Source organism: Salmo salar, chromosome 01 (assembly GCF_965601325.2).
Source record: "Salmo salar chromosome 01, fSalSal1, whole genome shotgun sequence".
NCBI classification, from domain to species: domain Eukaryota; kingdom Metazoa; phylum Chordata; class Actinopteri; order Salmoniformes; family Salmonidae; genus Salmo; species Salmo salar.
Window position 1 is genome coordinate 146,204,045 of NC_138291.1, and position 22,721 is coordinate 146,226,765.

Consider the following 22,721-nt stretch of genomic DNA (forward strand, 5'->3'; position numbering starts at 1 on the left):
TCAATATATCCACATAATTTTCCTTCCGATTGATGCCATCTATTTTGGGAAGTGCACCAGTTCCTCCTGCAGCAAAGCACCCCCACAACATGATGCTCCCACCCCCGTCCTTCACGGTGGGGATGGTGTTCTTCGGCATGCAAGCCTTCCCCTTTTTCCTCCAAACATAACGATGGTCATTATGGCCAAACAGTTCTATTTTTGTTTCATCAGACCAGAGGACATTTCTCCAAAAAATACAATCTTTGTCCCCATGTGCAGTTGCAAACCGTAGTCTGGCTTTTTTATGGCGGTTTTGGAGCAGTGGCTTCTTCCTTGCTGAGCGGCCTTTCAGGTTATGTCAATATAGGACTCGTTTTTCTGTGGATATAGATACTTTTGTACCTGTTTCTTTACAAGGTCCTTTGCTGTTGTTTTGGGATTGATTTGCACTTTTCGCACCAAAGTACGTTCATCTCTAGGAGACAGAATGCGTGTCCTCCCTGAGTGGAATGACGGCTGCGTGGTCCCATGGTGTTTATACTTGCGTACTATTGTTTGTACAGATGAACGTGGTACCTTCAGGCGTTTGGACATTTCTCCCAAGGATGAACCTGAAGTCTTGGCTGATTTCTTTTGATTTTCCCATCATGTCAAGCAAAGAGGCACTGAGTTTGAAGGTAGGCCTTGAAATACATCCACAGGTACACCTCCAATTGACTCAAATTATGTAAATTAGCCTATCAGAAGCTTCTAAAGCCGTGACATCATTTTCTGGAATTTTCCAAGCTGTTTAAAGGCACAGTCAACTCAGTGTATGTAAACTTCTGACCCACTGGAATAAGTGAAATAATCTGTAAACAATTGTAGGAAAAATTACTTGTGTCATGCACAAAGTAGATGTCCTAACCGACTTGCCAAATCTAAAGTTTGTTAACTACAAATTTGTGGAGTGGTTGAAAAACGAGTTTTAATGACTCCAACCTAAGTGTATGTACACTTCCGACTTCAACTGTATTTTGAAATTGGTCACTAAAAGTAAAGGTGACATTGCTACGTAACAAAATTATTGAAAAAAAGTTACAGTAGCAATGATATTATCAGAGATCAGTGAGGGGTTCACATGTCATACAGATATCATTCACTGTTCCCAAACAAAATAGAATTAAAACAGAATGCTCTGTACCAAAAATGACATCATCAGGTCTGTGCACAATGGATGAATTGTCTCTCTGAGGTGGTCTGTACCCCACATCAGAACACAGTGTCAATGATACACAATAAAAAATAGGAAATTGTTTGCTTTTGACAACATGGACAGACCGTCCTACAAACACCCTCCCCTTCCAATCACACACCAGCACCCCAAATAAAGGGGCATCTGACAGAGGAGCCGACAATGGGTGGCATTCACACCCTGAATAATGACACGTCTGTTGTGTTGTGGCCGGGATGTGCCACCCAGATGCCCACAGGTAGGGAGGGACAATGGTACCACAGCCGCCTGTCCATGCAAGCATGTGATGAGAGAGACAGTATAAAAGGGCCACTGGCCGACAAAAAAACAATACCCAGTTTGGACTGACCCTATAACACCCACTATAACCAACCACGGAGCCAAGATGAGAGTCGAGGTGCCCATATTCCTCTTTCTGGCCGCAACAGGATTCCATACTGGTATGATAATTGTGTGGTTTATATTCTTAATTTCATAACATGTCCAATATATGTGTGTTTAAATATCCCTCAGTTGTGTCATTTGATGAAGCATTGTACTGAGATGAATGCTGTTTCATGTTGTATTATGCAATGGTAATGTAAATAAGGCCTATAAGGCCTAAATAAGGCCTATAAATAAGGCCTGTAGCCTATTTGTATGTGATTGGGTTTCTATTGAATCCTTACATTTGATGGATAACATGGCCTGAGAAAAATATGAGTTGGTGAGATATAATCACATATGATTTGTGTTGGAGAATATAATATTCAAATTTGATAATAAATTGCTTTCTGACATCCCCAGCTCTCGCTGCATCCCTGGAATCGGCAGAAAAAAAGGACACATTTGCAGAGGATGGTAAGGAAGCCCATTATGGATGATGACAATGAGGATGATTGATGATGATTGATTGATGATGTTGAGTGCATTCCTGTCAACTCATAGGTTTTTGACTTTTTCCAGTGGGGCTGGAGCAGCTAAGTGACCCGCAAATTAGAAGTACAATGATCCATATCTCAGAGACGCGTATAAAGGAGCTTCTGCTCCATGCACAGCAACTGCCTTATCGTTAACAACTGAAATGAATTTGACTGAACTTCTCTCTTTTATGTACTCAAGGGCACAAATGGCTCGTAGTGCTAAAGTTTGCATTAAGCAAAAATCATTTCCCTGCATTTCTCTGTCCTCAGATCAGGAGTTCGAAGCAGCGCAAATGAATGGTAAGACAGTGACACAGGAAATGATTTAAGTCTATGACCTGTCTGAAATTGTGTCGCCATATAATTTGTATTCATTTTAATTAACACAATGAAGGAACAATCATTTCCATATTTCCTTCCATCTACAGAGAATGCACATAGTGAAGATGTACACTACTTGGGTAAGGGAATCCTACACTTCTAAAAACAAATAAGGGGACATCAGAGCCATTATCTGTCTTTTTGTGCATTTGGCCTATTGATAGTGAAATAATACGATTTGACCTCTTGTTTTCTTTTAACAAATGTTATTTTTCATATGTCTACTGTAGAGGCTGTTCAAGATGAAAATACTGGTAAGCACTGTGGTCTGCTGTATGCATGTGCATACTTATTAATCAACCATATTTCTATTTTTAATCTGTAACTCTGCATTGTTGTAAAAGGACCCGTGAGTAAGCATTTCACTGTTAGTCTACACCTGTTGTTTGCGAAGCATGTGACAGATAAAATGTGATTTACCATACGATTTTGTAAATGTGGGCCGTGTCATAATTTATTTAATTTAAAAAAAATTACAGAGCAGAATGCCACTCAGGAGGAGGATATGGGTAAGAGCATGTGTCACATGTTATTACAAAACTCACAGGGGAAAAAATGAGTTATTGATGGGCATGTGGTTTTTGCTTAGTTTGTTCAGATGACATAAGTTTACTCCTGTCGTTTTCCAGCAGACAGAAACGTTGACGCAGACCATGAGGGTAAGGAAAGGTTGAATGCATGGTGTTCCAAGACACACCTGTAGATTATAAAAATGATATATTTCAGATTTATCTAGGTATATGTATAAGCCTAACTCTCCCGTTTTCCAACAGAGTCTGAGTCTGATGAGGATGTAGATGGCGAGTATTTACCTCTTAATCTTTAACAAAATACACTACATGACCAAAAGTATGTGGACACCTGCTCGTCGAACATCTCATTCCAAAATCATTGGCATTAATATGGAGTTGGTCCCCCCTTTGCTGCTATAACAGCCTCCACTCTTCTGAGAAGGCTTTCCACTAGATGTTGGAACATTGCGGGGACTTGCTTCCATTCAGCCACAAGAACATTAGAGAGGTCGGGCACTGATGTTGGGCGATTAGGCCTGGCTCGCAGTATGGCGTTCCAATTCATCACTAAAGGTGATCGATGGGGTTGAGGTCAGGGCTCTGTGCAGGCCAGTCAAGTTCTTCCACACCGATCTTAACAAACCATTTCTGTATGGACCTCGCTTTGTGCACGTGGGCATTGTCATGCTGAAACAGGAAAGGGATTTCCCCAAACTATTGCAGCAAAGTTGGAAGCACAAAATTGTCTAGAATGTCATTGAATGTTGTAGCGTTAAGATTTCCCTTCAATGGAACTAAGGGGCCTAGCCCGCCCCGAACCATGAAAAACAGCCCCAGACCATTATTCCTCCACCCAACTATACAGTTGGCACTATACATTCGGACAGGAAGCGTTATCCTGGCATCCGCCAAACCCAGATTTGTCAGTCGGACTGCCAAATGGTGAAGCGTGATTCATCACTCTAAAGAACGCATTTCCACTGCTCCAATGGCGGCGAGCTTTACACCACTCCAGCCGAAGCTTGGCATTGCGCATGGTGATCTTAGGCGTGTGTGCGGCTGCTCGGCCATGGAAACCCAGTTCATGAAGCTCCCGATGAACAGTTATTGTGCTGACGTTGCTTCCAGAGGCAGTTTGGAACTCGGTAGTGAGTGTTGCAACCGAGGACAGAAGATTTTTACGCGGTACGCACTTCAGCGGTCCCGTTCTGTGAGGCTGTGTGGCCTATCACTTCGTGGCTGAGCCATTGTTGCTCCTAGACGAATACCCCATAATAACGAAGCAAAAACATCACAATATCACATAAGTATTCAGACCCTTTACTCAGTACTTTGTTGAAGCCCTTTTGGCAGCGATTACAGCCTTGATTCTTCTTGGGTATGACGGCTCAAACTTAGCACACCTGTCTCTGCAGATCCTCTCAAGCTCTGTCAGGTTGGATGGGGAGCGTTGCTGTAGTTATTTTCAGGTCTCTCCAGAGATGTTCGATCGGGTTCAAGTCCGTACTCTGGCTGGGCCACTCAAGGACATTCAGAGACTTGTCCCGAAGCCACTGCTGCGTTGTCTTAGCTGTGTGCTTAGGGTCGTTGTCCTGTTGGAAGGTGAACCTTCGCCCCAGTCTGAGGTCCTGAGCGCTCTGGAACAGGTTTTCATCAAGGATCTCTCTGTACTTTGCTCCGTTCATCTTTGCGTTGATCCTGACTAGTCTCCAAGTCCCTGCCGCTGAAAAACATCCCTACAGCATGATGCTGCCACCACCTTGCTTCCCCGTAGGGATGGTGCCAGGTTTCCTCCAGCTCTAGGAAGAGTCTTGGTGGTTCCAAACTTCTTCCATTTAAGAATGATGGAGGCCACTGTGTTCTTGGGGGCCTTCAATGGTGCAGAATTGTTTTGGTACCCTTCCCCAGATCTGTGCCTCGACACAATCCTGTCTCAGAGTTCTACGGACAATTCCTTCGACCTCATGGCTTGGTTTTTGCTCTAACATGCACTGTCAACTGTGGGATCTTATATAGACAGGTGTGTGCCTTTCTAAACCATGTCCAATCAATTGAATTTACCACAGGTGGACTCCAATCAAGTTGTAGAAACATCTCAAGGATGATCAATGGAAACAGGATGCACCTGAGCTCAATTTCGAGGCTCATAGCAAAGGGTCTGAATACTTATGTAAATACGTTTTTTTTTTCTTCCATTATGGGGTATTGTGTGTAGATTGCTGAGGATTTAATTTTTTATTTAATCAATTTTTAGAATAAGGCAGTAGTGTAACAAAATGTGGAAAAAGTCAAGGGGTCTGAATACTTTCCGAAGGCACTGTATATAGTGTGTCATGTAAAAACACATATACTCTCATAACCTTGGGTTATAACCTTGGGTTACCTTTTTCCTCACAGGTATGAGGCACAAGCGAGGTAAGCATAGAACATTCGGAGTCTCATGTTTTCTCAAGTTACTCAGAGAAGATGATTATATCCAATGTAACAAAATATCCACAACACATTTGAAACCCAATACTAGCCAATCACTCACTGGTATTACATTTTGTGTTAAAATATGATTTTAATGTCTTCTGTCCGTTCCTAGAATACCTTGAAGCCGACGTTTAAGCCAATGAAATGGGCAATTTAGGTAGGATATGACTGATATCTACTTGTTAGTACATGTCATAGTTTGAACAACTGACAATGGTCTTGTTGCCCGTCTTGCAAAGGTGATCATTTCTTAATTTGACCCCTCTAGTATCCATGTTCCATCCATGTTCCATGTATGTGCCTGCATGCGTTTGCTCTAGCTGTTGAATATTTCCACTCATAAAATGTGAGACTGCTGGGGTTTGACTTGATTCAGAAAAGACTGTGTCCCAAGTGGGATGAAATAGACGGGTAAGGAATGAGCTTCATCGGTTTACCCTCTAGTTACCCTCTACATTTCCGTCTGGTAAAACTGAAATCTTACAACACACAGTAAGCACAAATTTACCAAGGTTGTATAATAGCATCTTGGCAGTGAACACATTACACTCACGCGAACAAGTAATGACATCTTTGTTGTCCTAAAAACTGCTCTTTGTAGTGAGCACATCAACATATGTTGAATAATAGTTAAGCTACTTTTGCAAAAAGACAGTGAAAAAAGTTACCTATGCCAGCCAGTCTGAATCACTGTAAAAAATATAAACGTTATACACCAGTTGTCAAGCATTCTTTATATGGTCAAGATTTCCTCTCTGTGAGTTCATGGGGAAAACCACATCATAGAGCTAGACTTTATTAGTAACCTCATGACCAAAACACTCCATGGAGAGACTGTCCTAGAACGAGTCACAAGATAAACTAGTTGAATTAGTTAAACTACAAGTCCTAGGTTTTACTGCACAACTGCTAGGACAATGACAGCAGAAGCAACATTGTTTGTTTGAATATTGCCCCCCTTGCTTTTAGACTTTCTAGGACAGAAATCCAGGGCACTCTAAGATGCCTATCCCCAGACGCTCATCTGTGCTTAATTAATTCTGCATCATCTGCTGTGTCCTGGGTTATTTATGGACCCGAGATGCACCGTTCCTTTCCTAGCCTGTATGAGTCAACGGAGGCACATTTTGGACAAAATATAGGACCAAGGTCAATAGTCAAGGTCATTGTCTACATGTTCAGTCCATCATCTTAGGCTTTGGGTCTTGATCCCTGAAAATAAATATGTATTGTAATCATTTACAACTAGTTTCTAGATCATGGGGTTACCCTTTACGTGACAATTCACTTTACTGGGCATAAAAGGAGCCCTAATGTTCCGTATCAATGACTTTTCACAGCTTATGTACTAGAATGATTCAGGTCAGGAAGCGATGGGGGTTGGTTGATGAGTCATAAACGAGGCTTTGAGACTCCTGGGAGAGTAGGATGTGTGTGATGGTCAGAACCTAAAGGAATCAATTCTCACTATCTGCATCACAGCTGAGGTAGAGTGAGCCTGCAGGAGGCGGAGCCTGCAGACCTCCCCACCTTCCATTACAGAACCCGAGGAACACTGCAGCGGAACAGTTTGTCAATAAAGAGAAACATTTACCATTCTATTACACTGCTGTGACCATCCTTATGCAATAGGTCTTTATTTGAAATGTCATCGTTTCTGAGAAGTGAGTCTTTCACAGCACCTTAATTCATAAAATAAAAACTTAAATACAGATAGAAAATACAAGGTAATAGCTTTCAATTTGTATTTATTTTCCTTCGTCCAGTCTGAGTAGACGGTCTGTGCTTAACAAACCAGTCTTTTCTTTGGTGCCTACAAAAAAAAAAAGGCAACTAAAGCATTTATAAGTCTAAATGCATTTAGTACGGCAATGCTCAATGGCATCACAGCACCCCCCCCCCCCCCCCCTTTTCTAACAGAGCCTCTGGTCAAGGTCCCCACACCAGGTTTAGGGTAGCAACCTGCCACCTCACTAATCTCATCAACCAGATATAAAAACATTTAGCTGAGAGGAGGTGGCAAGAGTAACCCAATGTGTATGCAAGTGTACATTCCACAGAGCATGAGTACAGGGAAGTAAACATTCTGAAGTTAAATTGCAAAACAAAAATAGACTACAGAAGGCTTGAGCAGAACTAACACATTGCACCATCTAGTTTGACGCAATCAAGTTTAACAGGAAATATATGGTCTTTTCATTTGAATGTTTCCCCTCAGCATTTACCAACATTCCACCAGAATATTTGTTCAGGTAACCTCGTGTTCAGTAGAGGTCTGCTATCACCATGAATAATGCCAAAGCTGACTCAGAATATATACTGATGTATGGTACTACATCGTTTTAACCTTCACTTGCTTCAAAACAATTGAAAGTGACAATTAACTTCTTACAATGCCATTAAAACAATTGTATTTAAAATAACTAGCGATATGAAAGTGTGACTGTTTCAGACCACAACACATTACTTAGAAAAATGTGCCATTTTGCCAATGAATAAATTATAATTTGTCCCAAGAGCCAGTGTGGTAAGAGCTAGGTGAGGTCAGGACCATAACACCTGCTCTGTGCTCAAAGAGCATAGGTAAGTAGAGAAACAAAAGGGGTCTACTCAGTCTGGTTTCATGTTGAGCACATTTCAGTTAAATTAGGTAGTCTGACAAAACAATCTATTGCATTAGAATAATGCTGAGCCAGTGACTTACCTAAAATAGAGGAAAATCTGAGGGACCATTGTAACAAGTTGAGACAATCAGCTCAGAGGGGCTTGCGCATTGTTTCCTGTACTTCTACACAGACTAGGGTTCTGCTGAATGGCTGAGTGACAGTCAAACTCTGATCAGGAAAGGGCGAGGGGAAAACAAGCACCCCTGCACATGAGGAAAAACAATTCCACACACACAATTCTTAACTTGATTAGTGACAAAAAGATACGCAAACACATTTGACAATGGCATGTAAAGGTGGTGAACACCCCAATAACTTCACTTTCAACCTAAAAATACTGCTTATTCTAGGTTACTTTGAGCATTTTTATTATGTAGGTCAGGAGAAAGATCTTTCAATAAAGGCCAATACTGCATTGTAATTGTGTCATACGAACTTGTAAAATAAGATTAAAAAAACAGGAACATGGTAGTATGTACATAATTACACAATAAAAAAATGGAAGTAGTGGAGAATCAGAAAATGCTTTGATTAGTTATTTACAAGATCATGAGCATTGAAAAGCACAAAAAAAATACAGCCAAGTCAGAAAAAATGAATGTCCCATTGGAAGTAATCTGGCGGAACCAACAACCATCACTTAAGGTTGAGAATGACACAGCCAAAAACCACAGGCCAATATCACAACATCCTTTTTTACCATTAACATTTCTTCATGTATTTCTTCCTTTAGGTATGTTGGTTAGGGGCATATAATTGCCTTCCAACCACTTCTCCTTTTCACTCCCCCTCCTCTCCCCTGGTGCGAGTGGGCACTTGTTCTTTCTCCTCCCCTGTTGTGGGGTGCAGGAAGCCTTGGGCTTACAGGATGACATAGGTGAAGAGGGCCATGATGGCAGCGCTGATCAGGCCAGAGATGGGCACAGTCACAAACCAGGCCATGAAGATGTTCCGGAACAGACGCCAGTCCACACCCTTCCTGGAGCGCAGCCAGCCAACCGCTACCACAGAGCCAACCTGGCAACACACACACACGATTGACGCACTGACCTTTGTTAAACACTTAGGAACCATGGCCCATTAAGACGTGGACAACACTCCCCCTAACAGTAGCTGACTGGATTCAGTTTTTATCTTGCTTTCTAGTTTTTTAAAGTGGAAATTAAAACCAGTTTGAACTGCCAAAAAGCAGACATCCTGTTTACTGCTCCCTGCCTTCCACATTACCCAGCCCTCCTCCCCGTCAGACCACTGTGTCCGAGGCTGAACAGCTTACCTTGCAGTGGGTGGTGGAGACAGGCAGGCCAATGTTGGAGGCAACCACAACGGTCAGGGCTGAGGCAAGTTCAATGCTGAAACCACTGCAAGGAAAATAAATCCAGAATTGAGTGAACGGTTGGTTGTCTGTCCAAGTCTCAGGTCTGTGGGGAATGTTATGTTGTAAAGGTGCCATTTGACTGACTTGGATTTGTCAGTCTGGTACATACCTGGAGGGAGTGATTGGGGTGAGGTCCTTGCCCATGGTCTGGATAACCCTGCGACCCCACACCCAGAGCCCGAGGCAGATGCCAACACCTCCGTACAACAGCAGCCAGATGGGTGTGGGGGCACTGGAGTTCACAGAACCACTATTGTACACCAGCCACAGCGCTACCAATGGACCAATGGCATTGCTGCAGGAGAGAGAGACTAGGTTACGCAAATACAAACCAAGTACAAAAAGTCCCTCTACATGAACATACAAGCAGCAACAATACTACTAGTCCAAAAAGACTTAAAAACAGCCGTAAAATGACTATTCATCTTGACAAATCATCCTAGATGGAACATCTCCCTACCTGACGTCGTTGCCCCCGTGGGCGAAGGAGCCGAAGCAGGCTGTGAGGATCTGGAGGAACCTGAAGAGCTCTGAGACCTCTGGGCGGTCATGGTCATGGCCATCCTCTTCCAGAGAGCTGCGGCTGCTGCCAGCGTCCTCCTCTCCCATCTCCAGAGTCACCTCTGCTTCCCCCAGGCCCTCAGGAGCTCCGTGCTCGGCCACAGCGTTGCAGTAGCTGGTGTAGCTGTCCATGCGCACACGCTTCTTCTCTGTACCCTTGTCCTCACTGGCGTGGAACTCGCCCTCTTTGGGCCGGAAGTCCCCGTGCATGCCGATGATGGCCATGGTGTAGGAGGTGTAGCTGTTGTTGCGGCGGATGGGTCTGTCGCCTGCCTCACCCATGCAGTCGCCCACCTTGGCAAGGTGGAGCTTGTGTAACAGGTCTTTGTAGAGGCCGGAGTCCTTGTGCACCGTGTGGTACTGGCTGTAACCGTTGCTGGGGACGTGAGCCGGGCCGTTGCTGAACTGCACTTTTGGGACTGATTAAAAATAGACTTTAAAGTAAGCAACAGTGTAGTCAGTCATGGATTACCATTATTATTCACAGAATATTTATCTCGTTTTCTAACTTTTCCCAACCTATTTACCAAGGCAGCCAGAACCTCCCCATGACTCACCATTGGCATTGCCGTTCTCAGACTCCTTGTCACAATCATCAGAATCGCCAATGCCAAAGGTGACCCTGCGCTCCTCTTGGGGAGGTTGGGAGAGTGTGTCTGGGTCAGCGTGGGAGGGGGGTGAAGGGGGCTCCTCAGGGACAGGCGTCAGGATGGTACAGGGTACAGGCCCCTCCCTCAGTTCCCTCTTCTCCATCAGGGGGCTCTCAGAGGGGCTGGAAGACTTGATTTTTCCTGGAGGGGGAAGAGGAGTTAGACTGCCTGGGCTCGAGACAAAACACGAATACGGTACAGTGAGGGAACATGCACATTTGGTTCTTATACACCTCAACATTTAAGAATTACACAAGAATTGCATAACCAGCTGAGAAAAAAAACAAAAGCAGTTACTATAGGGGTAAACGCATTCAAATTTGAGAGAGCCAAAGTGTTCATAAGCGCAGGTGAAAAGGGCTAATGACTGTACTAATTTTAGCATATTTACATTGTGCCATCGACTAAAACCTTTACATGTAGGCCTATGTAGATAAGGTCTGAAAGTGGATGTATCCTGTATGACTTTGTTTGCGATTTCAGATACTCAATGCAAACATATGTCCACCTCGTGAGTCCTAAGAACGGTTTGGTCTGCTTCCTAGCCAGTTGACCCGATTGCGTCATCCAAACTGGTTAGTACAGGAGCTGAGGCGGCAGCAGTTTGTTTTCGGCTTGAGCTACGTCAGTAGTCACCTGCAGCCTTAACCCTGTGATTCAGTGCCAACTTCGCGTCAATACTTTAAGTCAACCCATGGCTATTCTAGTTGAGGTAAAGGCCAATGAGTGGATCACTATGAACCAATTAAGCACCTCTATTTAGTAGAATAGGACCCTACCAGACAGTTCTATCACGGATATGTCAGCTGTACATCAGCAGCAAATGTATTAACCTTTCACAAGACCAACTATTGGCCCCTTATAGTGAAGTTAAGATAATACAGACTATATAAAATCTAACTTTTCATTTTTGTACCCATTCAAAGGGAGGCTATTTAAGAAAAGGGTTAACCTTTTCATCCTGGATTTCAGATGACGTGATGCGACTCCTTTTCACTATTAATAGACAGGTCTACTTTTGACCAGCACAATTGTCACCCTGCATTTTAAGCTCCTTGTCAATTCAATGCAGATTTGTATTAAAAAGATCAGACTTGAGTACTTCCAAGACAAGCCAGAACACAGAATTAGTGTAAAACAACATATCTGCGGCCCTGAATCCATTTGCTGGATTAAAACCTTGGCGTGAATGGTTGAAGCCACACACACGCAGTATTAATCCCTGACACTTTCCGTGCCCAAATGTAGGGCAGTACTTCAACAGCACCCAATCAAACCCAGTTTCCAGGTAAGACCGTGGAATGAGTACTTCAAATTCTCTAATCAAATAAAACCATAAATGAACAGCTTTGTAAGAGGTGTGGCAAACTTAAGGGGAAAGAAAATTGACTTACGTTCAATCTTCTTCTTGAGGCGTGGGCAGACTATAAACCAGACCAACAGGGCGGTCAGCACACCACAGGCCAAAGAGATGAGCAGTGTGCCCCACCATGGGATCTTGTCAAATCCAAGCACTGGAGTAACCAAGCAGTGACAGACAGAAGGAGAAAGAGGAAAGATGGTTTTGAAAAACAAGGCAGCAGGAGCTACCTTTCTAAAGGTTTACAGTAGGTCTTCAGACTAATATTTTATCTGGACCTGGCTCCTCATCTCTAGCTGCTAGAATTACAGTAGCCCATTCCTATTATAAATATTCACCTTAAAAAAAACATCTCTAAATTATACAATATCAACCATAACATAGTAAAGAATGATTCAATAGGATAACAAATTAACATAGAGTACAGAGAAAAACATTAAGAGGGTGAAATGCTAGAACGCTCCTTTGGTCATCCATGGTTATCTACTCATTGCACATGGTCATATTTCCAGGGAAAATATCATCACCTCAAACACACACCTTCACCACTAGCTACAAGAACGGCCACAGCAAGTGGCACACGTCCCAGTTAAATATGGCACGGTAGCGTGCCCATATATCTGAACAGTTACACAATGCCGTGGGTGAGGAGCATGTGAATGACGAGGGATGTCGCATTCACATGCTCCTCTCACAGTGAGTGCCTTAAAAAGAGGTTAGGAGAGAGGACTTAAATAGAAGGAAGCCTTTAACAGTGTTCACAGTAGCATAAAAGACAGTGTGCCAAGACTGCGATAGTGTTTGTGGGGGTGCCAATGCGGTCTTGTGCGTGCTGCTGACAGGGAAAAGGACCACGACAGATTACCCTGGGGGGCAGCAAGCGACATGTTGGAGAGTCAGCAATATAGAGTAAATAACAAAAGTGCAGCTCGAAAATTAAAGCTACACGTTTGCGGTTACCTTGACCACGCATAATATTTTTTACTGTATGCTGGGATGTGAAAAACTAAAGGAAATGGAAGGCCAGGGCCCTGAGATAACGGTGTCTCATCGCGGTGTTCATTGAAGGGCAGAGTCCATCATGCTCTCTCCTGTGTAGTCTGTACTGACTCATCCTCACATGCAGCAGCAGGAGACTGCAGGCCGTGCCACATGAGCAATGAGTATTTAGTTACGCAACAAACTCACCCCCTCCAGGAGGGGAGAGGCAGAGGAAATGGGAAGGGGGCGTTAGAATGTTTTTCTTCTAAGAACAGCGGAGGCTTCTTCCATTAGACTAGTGTAGAATGACTCAGTGACCGTGGGACAGCCCAAAACAGGTGCGGCCAGTAGACATTTGTGTGGGGTAGGAGGGGGTGGCTGGGGCCAAATTAACAGTGGGCAAAGTGTCCCCGAAAGATGAGAATGGAGTCTGTATTATTCAGTATGTGCTGAGGGACATTTGTTGACAGTACGTGCTGATGACCTATAGTGGAGTACATTTCTAGAGACAAAAAAGGGCTAAAAAAACAGCAACGGGCCAGTTGTAATAAACACACCCACAAAAAGGGGCGAGTCTACACCACTCCATCCAGTGGGATGAATGATGGAGGTCTCTGGAAGTGGAATTTAACAACTGCTGCGTTCCAAACCCCTCCCTTCTAAACCTTTGCATCCCGTGGCCTACATTACACAATTATATGGTTTGTCGTTTTTCCCCCAAGAGTATTTCAGCCCCAGCCCCCATGACCGTTAATTGTATAGTTGGGATGGGTGGCTTTGGCCAATTATCCTCTTTATGGTCCCAGTTCGTGTCACTCCTACCACTAGTAGAATAAACAATGTTGATAGACTAAAAAGTAAACAGAATTAAAAAAAAAGTCAACGCTCAACTTTTCCTAACTGTATGAACATAAAAGTAGGCTACCCAAACTATTTCAGTTGCATTTAGCATTGCTTGCCTATCAGAGTCTATTATGTTCTAAAAATCAGTAAGGGCCTTATACCACAGAAAACTATAAACTCATTTCTCAATTGCCGTTTACTCCGGTAATGAGCTGGTGTCCGCTTATTGAGCCCCACCAAAAAGTTTAATTTGTGTAAACAGGCAATATGCCTTATCAAGATGTACCATTCAGACATTTAGAGACTGTAGTATTTCTGGCATGCAGTGTATACTGAGTCACAGTTCAGTTTATTAAACCCATTCTTCTCAGCTGCTCCACTGTGATCAGTCATTTCTATTTTCCCAATGGTTTAGTGTAACCTAAGCAACCAAGCCACCCACTGTTTGTTTTCCAAAGGGGAAGCGAAGCAGAAAATCAGCATTCTAGCTAAAGCATATTGAAATATAGGAACAAGGGGTGTGTTCACTGTTTGAAAGTGAACAGTTTGTAGTGAAGGCAGGCAGGTTATCCAAGTGAGTGAAGAAATATATTTGATTCTCTAACTAGAGGGGACCAGTATTTGCTTGGTTGGTTCCACAAATCAAACGTAGGCTAAATGTTGACATGCTCATAAAATGGTGACTGCCCTTTCCTCTGTCGGCAAAGCCTTCTATAGTACAGCTTCCTAATGACTAAATAGAGCTGTGCTAAAATAACTTTGGTGATTTACAAGGTGTGGAACACCAAGGCCTCTTCTGTAAATGACCCACTCTTGACCTCAGTTCTCAGGCCTGAGATACATTCATTTTTCACCCATTCCAACTGAGCTCTCTGGCACTAGGATCGGCTATATTGTGTATAGGAACGCGCTTGCAGGATTGCCTGAGTGCTTTCACACCACCCTGTTAAACCGAAAGAAACAGTCCTAAAACAGGAAACAAAATGTACAGTTCCCTGTCTTGGCCGCCTCCCTCTTCACCCATTGAGTTTAAATGGGGCTGTATTAGACTAGTAGATCAGTCACCACTATTACACAACTCCAGAGCCAAAAAAGGTGATGTAATCCATTACTTATCCTGTGATTTCTGTGGTTCAAAAGATTCTCATGTGAGGACAGTTGAAATGTGTTCTGAAATAGTACAACCCATTTGGATACAATGCACCTGAATGAACAGGGGGAAAAAAGGGAAGTGGGGGAAGGGGCTAATCATGGGCTCTTGTCTTGAATTCTTAATCCAGGTGCTTATAACATGAGGAAGTGACTGACCGACCAAGTGTGGCTAAAGATCAGGATTAGCCCCGTAATAAGCCGGCTCCAGTTACAGGCAGTGGCCAGAGTCTAAAAGTGTGCCAGTATGTGTAAAGATACGTCCTCCTCAGCGAGTGTGTGACTACAGTAGGCCTACATGTCATTATGTAATATCTGGTTCTCCAATTAATCCCTCCCTGAGCTCTTCTCAGTTGTGTGGGAATATATTGAGCAGGATTCCTGGAATGCAATCTCTGTATGGAACTTCATGTGAGGTACCCCAGAGTAAAAGGTCCCCATGTACAGTACACTCACATGTAGATGTGACTGACAACAATACATTATGTGACTGAGTGCATGTGGTCTCCTCTGAGTGGGTGTGCTGATGTGCGTATATACACATCAAGTCATACTCTGGCCTGTAGCCTTCATTTAATGGCCCAGGCCAGTTGAATTCTTGAACTGTTCGGTCCTGTAGGTAGAAGAAAACAAGGAGCAAAAGTTGCTCATTTAATTAGAGTTTCAAAGCTAAAAAGTTACCAATATAGCAGACCTTAAAATTCACAGTGCTCTCAATTAGGGTCCTATGAAATCAATTTCTTCCAGGCTTCTGTTATATGCTCCCAGAAAGCACACTTTTTTAATAGAAAAAAACTAAATTGGATGTTGTAAGTCTACACCAATGCATAAACCACATCAGTAAACCACTTGGTGTCTGAGAAAGGAAAGAAATAGCTAAGAAATGTGGGTGTAATTACCCTTTAATGAAAATGTGCACCAGCTAGAGACCGTTGTTTGGTTAGCAGTGTTTCTATAGCACTCGTAGTTGCATAGTTTACAAAACAAATAGCCAATGGATTGATGCAAATAATCATGATTTCATTCTGCTATGTAGGCATATGCTACATTGTAGCTAACATTTAATTGAGAGTTTTTGGGAATGTCTTGCCATCTACCAACAGACAGATATCATTAGCATTGTCGCTAACAGCTACACAAAGTATAGACCAGACATACAACACGCAGACTGGGGCATTCCTGTGCTGTTTCAGAAAGTCACAGGAAAATACAAATCATTGTTGCATTTTGTTTCTCTCTTTTTTTTTTACATCTGGATTCTGTCCCAAAGGCAGATTTTATATGGCCCTACTCAACGAGACTACTGACGGAGGCAAAAGACACCCAGTTGCTTCCTCTGTGTGGGAAAGGGACACACTGTCGTCAAGAATAAAGATAAATCCTATTTCTAGCTCCCTGTTGTGAAGTACTCCTCTCTGTAATTTAATTCTATCATGATGAGATAACCACATTCAAGAAAAGACCCAAAACACAACAGGTTAAAATAACAGGCCTTCTCCGAGAACAGTAAGCAGTCTGGTTCAGTCTTGAAAAAAAAAAAAAAAGAGTGTAGGTATCCGACTGGCTAAGGGAGCAGATTATTTTAGGCTGTAGGCAGGCATGCATGGTGAAGGCAGACTGGGACAACGATACTCACTTGGAGCTCCAGTGAAGATGATGGAGAATAGGTTGATCATCATTGTGACAGCATAGAAGACAGGCAGGGCCTTCAAACCATTGGGCACCGGGTCTTTCTACATAGGGACAAACAGAAATCAGAAACACCATGCTCCCCATTGTACTGTCAGCTTACATTCGATGGCAGAATAGGTGGTGTGTCAGTACATTTTAACATAATGGCCTGTGAGATTACACAGAGAATAATACCCCTGTCCAAAGAACAAGGAGTGTCTTTATTATTTGTTTAATATAATGACCTTGTTATGATGTCTGGGACATCTATGTTCTGGCACAGACTACAAGCATTTCCAACAAGAAGCTTCATACAATTGAAGAACATCTAGATTTAGATAGAAGCAGATTTGTCAGCTTACCTTGTGCAAGATGAACATACGAACAAAGTAGAAAAGGACACCTGACATGATGCCAGACAGAAGGGGGGAGAGAAACCAGGAGGCAACTGTGGAGATTACAAAAATAAGCATTGCTTAGTGCTCTCAGGAACACCAGATACTTGCATTACTCGTACAAAGTTGTCTGAATAAAACAATGCACATAATAGAAGCTGTTAATTTTACTACTGGGGATCAGAAAGTAAGCTGTGGTCAATGGAAGCTGCTGACTCACCAATCCGAAGGAGTTCCAGCCACCTGACCCCCTGTTGACCTCTGGCCACCAGTGAGAAGCCAATGGTAGCACCAACAATGCAGTGGGTCCCTGAGATGGGCAGCTTGAGAAAAGAGGCCACCAATTGCCATACAGCAGAACCTAAGAAGCAGCATAAAAGCCAACTTGACCATTTAAACAGTTCCAGCTCTATTTCAACATTACATCATAGTACAACCATACACAAGATGTCCAAATTGAAATAAATAAAATGTCTTACCCACAAAGGGGTATTATAATCATTTGTTTTACTCACCAAACATGGCACTGACAGAGCCAGCCATAAGCACATGTTCGTAGCCGTTGTACATGCCCACGTCGATGATGCCCTTGCGGATGGTCTCGCTGACCTTGGCTCCCAGAAGCACAGATCCAACGGTCTCAAAGATAGTGGCCAGGATGCAGGCCTGCCGCAAGGTGACCACTCCAGAGCCCACTGCCGTGCCAAACGAGTTGGCCACGTCATTGGCCCCCACAGAGAAGGCTAGGATGAAGGCGATGATAAAGCCAACTATGAGAAGCCACATGTAGTCTGTCAGTGGTTCACCAGTGATCTGGGCCGTGATCCCTAGTGTGGTTCCCACCAGGGTAAGGGTGGCAAGAGTAGTCGAAACCATTGTGCGTGATTGATTGCTCTAAAGATTGATGTCACGATATAAGGGAATGTATATCAAAATAAATGTGATATTTGCTAGCAGCAAAATTAAATGAGGTATCAATGTGTGTATACAATTACTTCTCTTTGAAACCCTAACCCTTAAAGTTGAGGGTTAACTGAACCTACTGAGAGTAGCCTATGTGCTGTCCCTGACTGAACATCAATAAATTATGGTGAGGTAAAGTGTATAGTATTATTGCTATCCTGTAATTTTACTAGCTTTGTTAGGGTTTCTTTGGCTTTGGGCAATCACACAGACTGAACAGACATGCATTGTTCAACAGTCACTGTAGGTGAATGACAGAACATCCTGAAAGACAAGAGGGAGAAATGTCTATGTTAAGTAATCATCCCTTCTTCCAACTTCAATGCTTGAAGTGTGCCTCAGATCATTCATTGATATACAATCTTATGTCAGAGGAGACCAGCTGCAGGTAAATCTATGATGTTCAAATCCTACCACAGCAACTAGGGTTCCACTAACCCGAAAAAAACACATGGTTAACCATTTTGCAATCCTACTCAAAACAGCAGTAGTACCAATAGCTAACCTAGAGCCTGACCATATCTACTTCTTTCGAAATTAAAGTGTGGCCAGGTCATTCAATAAGAAATTCAGTAAAAAAAACTGTTTTTAAATCTTTTAACGCCAAAACTTTGCTCGCTACTTAGCTAAATGAGCTGGTGAGCTACTATGTGTGCAATTGAGCCAACTTCGTTCCCAGACTGTCTCGTGCAATGACCGAATGGGTACCGCTATAGATACAGTCTGTCTTGCCTGAAGACAATGCAATAAGGAAGCCATTTTGGGGGATGTCGCAGGATGAGACTAACCAAACGCAGCTAGACAACATAACAGAAATTGCCAATATACTCCTTGCCAACGTAGCAGAGAAATGTATACACGACGATGCAACATAACACTAGCCAGCTAACGTTAAATAGCCAAGAATTCTCAACTCCACAATGCCCGATGGAGTTGAGTGCGGAGGCGGCGAGTTTTGGCGGAGTGTAGGTTACCTCCGAGTCGGTATCAGTCGATACTTGCCGTAAAACATATCCATTATTTCATACGTAACGTTAACTTGTACCCCTGTTGGTCCTGTGTATAGTGGAGTTATTTTATTTGGGTTCTGCGATACGTAGTTTAATCACTTTATTATGTGACCTTTTAAAATTGCGCCGTTCAATGACTGGGCTGTCCGTTCTGCGTTAAATAACGCCGGTTCCCTTAGCGGAGGCGTGTAAAATTGTATATTTAAAATATAATACGGATTGCAGCACCCAACGAATAATATTGCAACTACACAGGACAAACATAGGTAGTGAGCTACACGTTACTAATGCAATAATTTACATACAGGCTGGCCTGCCTAAAGTATCGACTGATACCGACTCGATTATAGTCGGAGGTAGGCTAAAGTTACACTCCGTCAACAAACGAATCGCCTCCGCACTCAACATCCTCGGGTATCGTGAAGTTGATAACTATTGCCTAGACATTTAACATGATGGGTAACAACGTTAGCTAAGTTAAAACTGCAGAGACATCTAGTTATAACTACGACGCACAGAGCACGTGTCATAATTCATTCAATCATGACTCGCACCAGCAACATCGCATGTTCGTAACAACTAAACCGTAGCCCGTCGTCTACCTAACTAGGTTTACCAATGTAATAGTCAATACCCGCCATATAAACTATACTAGAAAGCTAGCTATTATTAGCGACGCTTCATTATTATAAATGAATGACAATTAAGCTAAAGTATAGCTCGGTAGCTGACTTTATAATCCTTACGATGTACGGTCAATGTGAAATAACTTTTTTTGTTAATGTTAGCTAGTATCATGATTGAACAAACGTTTGCTAGCGTTAGCCGGCAAGCTATTTACATAAATATCAGTCACAGTAACCAACGTTACAAAAACGTGAATTAGTTACCAATTAAAACCGCACTATTTAAAATAAATAAATAAGGACATGTTTAACTTACCACATGTTGTCAATGTTGAAGAAGACTAGGACATGTTCAGCCCGCGCATAACTTGCTCAGTAGCGCGCGCGGGATCAGGAAACGAACAATCACGGAAAACGACTAGTTTGAATTTAAAAATATTTATATAACTATATAAAGCAAAAAATGTATATTAACGTACTCTTGCCGTTTAGTCTGTTATATTCCTGTAAAAACAGCGTTTGACTGCGTCACGAGCCGTTATATCCGCATTTATACATTTCGGGTGCTAGTCTTTATGGAGCATCAGAGGGTGGCGCTTTGGTAACACCCATCGTCATGCCCAGCCCCATTCTGAAAATCTGTCAATCATCGACCTACACTGTAACCTCATGATTCATTGATGAAAAGTGTTCTGTTGTGTAGCTCTATGGCAGCATCCCACGCAATAAAGTGTAATGTTAAAGATTGTACAAACTCAAAATGGGCAAGACCCACATTTTCCAATAGCATGTGGGAGGCCGAATTGAACTAATTCTAAATTCACTGGGTTTAGTGCGTTTCCCCTCTACTACACCACTAATCAGAACATCCCCTCCCTTGTTTTGGCCCACATACTAAAGGTTGGATAAAATAAATAAATAAACATCCTGGAAGGAGCAGCTTGCCATATTAACATTGATACAGGAGTAAACAGCACACAACTGATAGGAATGACTCCTGGGACCCCAGGGGGCAAATCTGTGATGGCCCAAAATCGGAATATTGTACATCTACCTCTCTGTCAAATTTGTTGTTGTTTTCATTAAGATTTTTTTTCTTCATCTTCATAAACAATGCATTATTTCCCGTGACTGCAACTTTTTTGTTGTTGTTGATACAGTGCCAGTCAAAAGTTTGGACACACCTATTCACTCAAGGGTTTTTCTTAACTTTTAACAAGGCACACCTGTTAATTGAAATGCATTCCAGGTGACTACCTCATGAAGCTGGTTAGGAGAATGCCAAGAGCTGTCATCAAGGCAAAGTGTGGCTGGCTACTTTGAAGAATCTCAAATATAAAATATATTTTGATTTGTTTAACACTTTTTTGGTTACTACATGATTCGATATGTGTTATTTCATAGTTTTGATATCTTCACTATTATTCTACAATGTAGAAAATAGTTAAAATAAAGAAAAACCCTTGAATGAGTAGGTGTGTCCAAACCTTTGACTGGTACTGTATATATATATATATTTTAGAAGGTAGATCAGCTTTAATATTGCAGATAGAGTGTAGCTTACATCAATGAAATTGTCTGCATCATTTCCAATCCCCCATATATATTTTTTGTATATATATATATATATATTTATATATTTTGTAAAATACATTTTCCTTTCTTATTTTCCCCTAACCCTATCACCCCTCCCCTAATTGGAGTAAACTAATGGACAACAACACTTAGGCCTCTACTTCCAGTTTATACACACTACATACACTCTACGGACACAATGCATTTTACAATAATTATATTTTGTTTGTTTTTAATCCCATCCTTCAGCTACCCTCAACCCCTCTCATCTATCTCTGAAGACCATCCAGTTTGATTTCTATTTGCCATATATTTTTAACTGTGCTGTTTCACTAAAGTTCTGAACCTATACACATTTTATGGACACAGTATATTTTACATTAGTTATCTTGTTTTTAGTCCCACCCTTCAGCTCCACTCAACCCCTCCCATCTATCTCTTAACATCATCCATTTTTTATTTCTATTTGACATATATTTATCAACTGTGCTGTTTCACAAAAGTTCTGAACCTTTCTATTCTCATTGTTTCTACAGATTGTAAATTGAGATACATTTTTTTGCTAAAAGTATTATTATATTATTGATCGATTGACTATGACTTTTCAAATCACCCAGCAGTGCTATTTTCAGAGTTAGCTTCAGGTAAATGTCGCAATTCTTCAACCATTCCTGGACCTGCAACCAAAAACAAGCTACATATGGACAGTACCAAAACAAATGGTCTAATGATTCTGTCTCTTCGCAACAAAATCCGCATAGCTGGGATGGTTGTATTCCCCATATATATATACACTGCTCAAAAAAATAAAGGGAACACTTAAACAACACAATGTAACTCCAAGTCAATCACACTTCTGTGAAATCAAACTGTCCATTTAGGAAGCAACACTGATTGACAATAAATTTCACATGCTGTTGTGCAAATGGAATAGACAACCGATGGAAATTATAGGCAATTAGCAAGACACCCCCAATAAAGGAGTGGTTCTGCAGGTGGGGACCACAGACCACTTCTCAGTTCCTATGCTTTCTGGCTGATGTTTTGGTCACTTTTGAATGCTGGCGGTGATTTCACTCTAGTGGTAGCATGAGATGGAGTCTGCAACCCACACAAGTGGCTCAGGTAGCGCAGCTCATCCAGGATGGCACATCAATGCGAGCTATGGCAAGAAGGTTTGCTGTGTCTGTCAGCGTAGTGTCCAGAGCATGGAGGCGCTACCAGGAGACAGGCCAGCACATCAGGAGATGTGGAGGAGGGCAACAATCCAGCAGCAGGACCGCTACCTACGCCTTTGTGCAAGGAGGAGCAGGAGAAGCACTGCCAGAGCCCTGCAAAATGACCTCCAGCAGGCCACAAATGTGCATGTGTCTGCTCAAACGGTCAGAAACAGACTCCATGAGGGTG

General features: G+C 42.4%; 2 protein-coding genes across 3 annotated transcripts; one reads left to right on the forward strand and one right to left on the reverse strand.

The window, feature by feature from the left end:
* The first annotated feature begins 1,552 nt into the window (after positions 1-1,552).
* On the forward strand, positions 1,553-7,177 carry LOC145853658 (uncharacterized). Of its 2 annotated transcripts, none has more exons than XM_082955313.1 (11): positions 1,553-1,656; positions 2,003-2,056; positions 2,389-2,418; positions 2,547-2,579; positions 2,730-2,753; positions 2,979-3,008; positions 3,132-3,158; positions 3,273-3,299; positions 5,409-5,426; positions 5,599-5,643; positions 6,969-7,177. In XM_082955313.1, exons 1-10 carry the CDS (start codon positions 1,602-1,604, stop codon positions 5,619-5,621), a joined length of 321 nt encoding a protein of 106 aa, XP_082811439.1. In that variant the 5' UTR covers positions 1,553-1,601; the 3' UTR covers positions 5,622-5,643; positions 6,969-7,177. The 2 variants fall into 2 exon arrangements, with proteins under 2 accessions (XP_082811439.1, XP_082811438.1); XM_082955312.1 differs by having other exon boundaries at positions 3,129-3,158; positions 6,969-7,173.
* Positions 7,178-8,503: 1,326 nt separating this feature from the next.
* Positions 8,504-20,329, reverse strand: LOC106564912 (sodium-dependent phosphate transporter 1-B-like). The gene is made up of 11 exons (XM_014131420.3): positions 20,056-20,329; positions 17,656-18,367; positions 17,361-17,501; positions 17,108-17,193; positions 16,711-16,807; positions 12,136-12,255; positions 10,649-10,882; positions 9,991-10,510; positions 9,640-9,825; positions 9,429-9,513; positions 8,504-9,169 (listed from the first exon to the last, which is right to left on the reverse strand). The coding sequence occupies exons 2-11, from the start codon at positions 18,014-18,016 to the stop codon at positions 9,014-9,016; spliced, it is 1,986 nt and encodes a 661-aa protein (XP_013986895.1). The 5' UTR covers positions 18,017-18,367; positions 20,056-20,329; the 3' UTR covers positions 8,504-9,013.
* Between the last annotated feature and the right edge of the window lie 2,392 nt (positions 20,330-22,721).

Bases quoted from the DNA above. Each gene is read 5' to 3' on its own strand.
- LOC145853658 (XM_082955312.1), top strand. From the start codon at position 1,602: ATGAGAGTCGAGGTGCCCATATTCCTCTTTCTGGCCGCAACAGGATTC. The intron at 2,419-2,546 runs GTAAGACAGTGA...TTCCATCTACAG, and splicing joins CGAAGCAGCGCAAATGAATG to AGAATGCACATAGTGAAGAT. The intron at 3,159-3,272 runs GTAAGGAAAGGT...GTTTTCCAACAG, and splicing joins CGTTGACGCAGACCATGAGG to AGTCTGAGTCTGATGAGGAT.
- LOC106564912 (XM_014131420.3), bottom strand. From the start codon at position 18,016: ATGGTTTCGACTACTCTTGCCACCCTTACCCTGGTGGGAACCACACTA. The intron at 16,808-17,107 runs GTAAGCTGACAA...GTCCCTATGTAG, and splicing joins GTATGTTCATCTTGCACAAG to AAAGACCCGGTGCCCAATGG. The intron at 10,883-12,135 runs GTAAGTCAATTT...TTCCCCCTCCAG, and splicing joins CCTCAAGAAGAAGATTGAAC to GAAAAATCAAGTCTTCCAGC.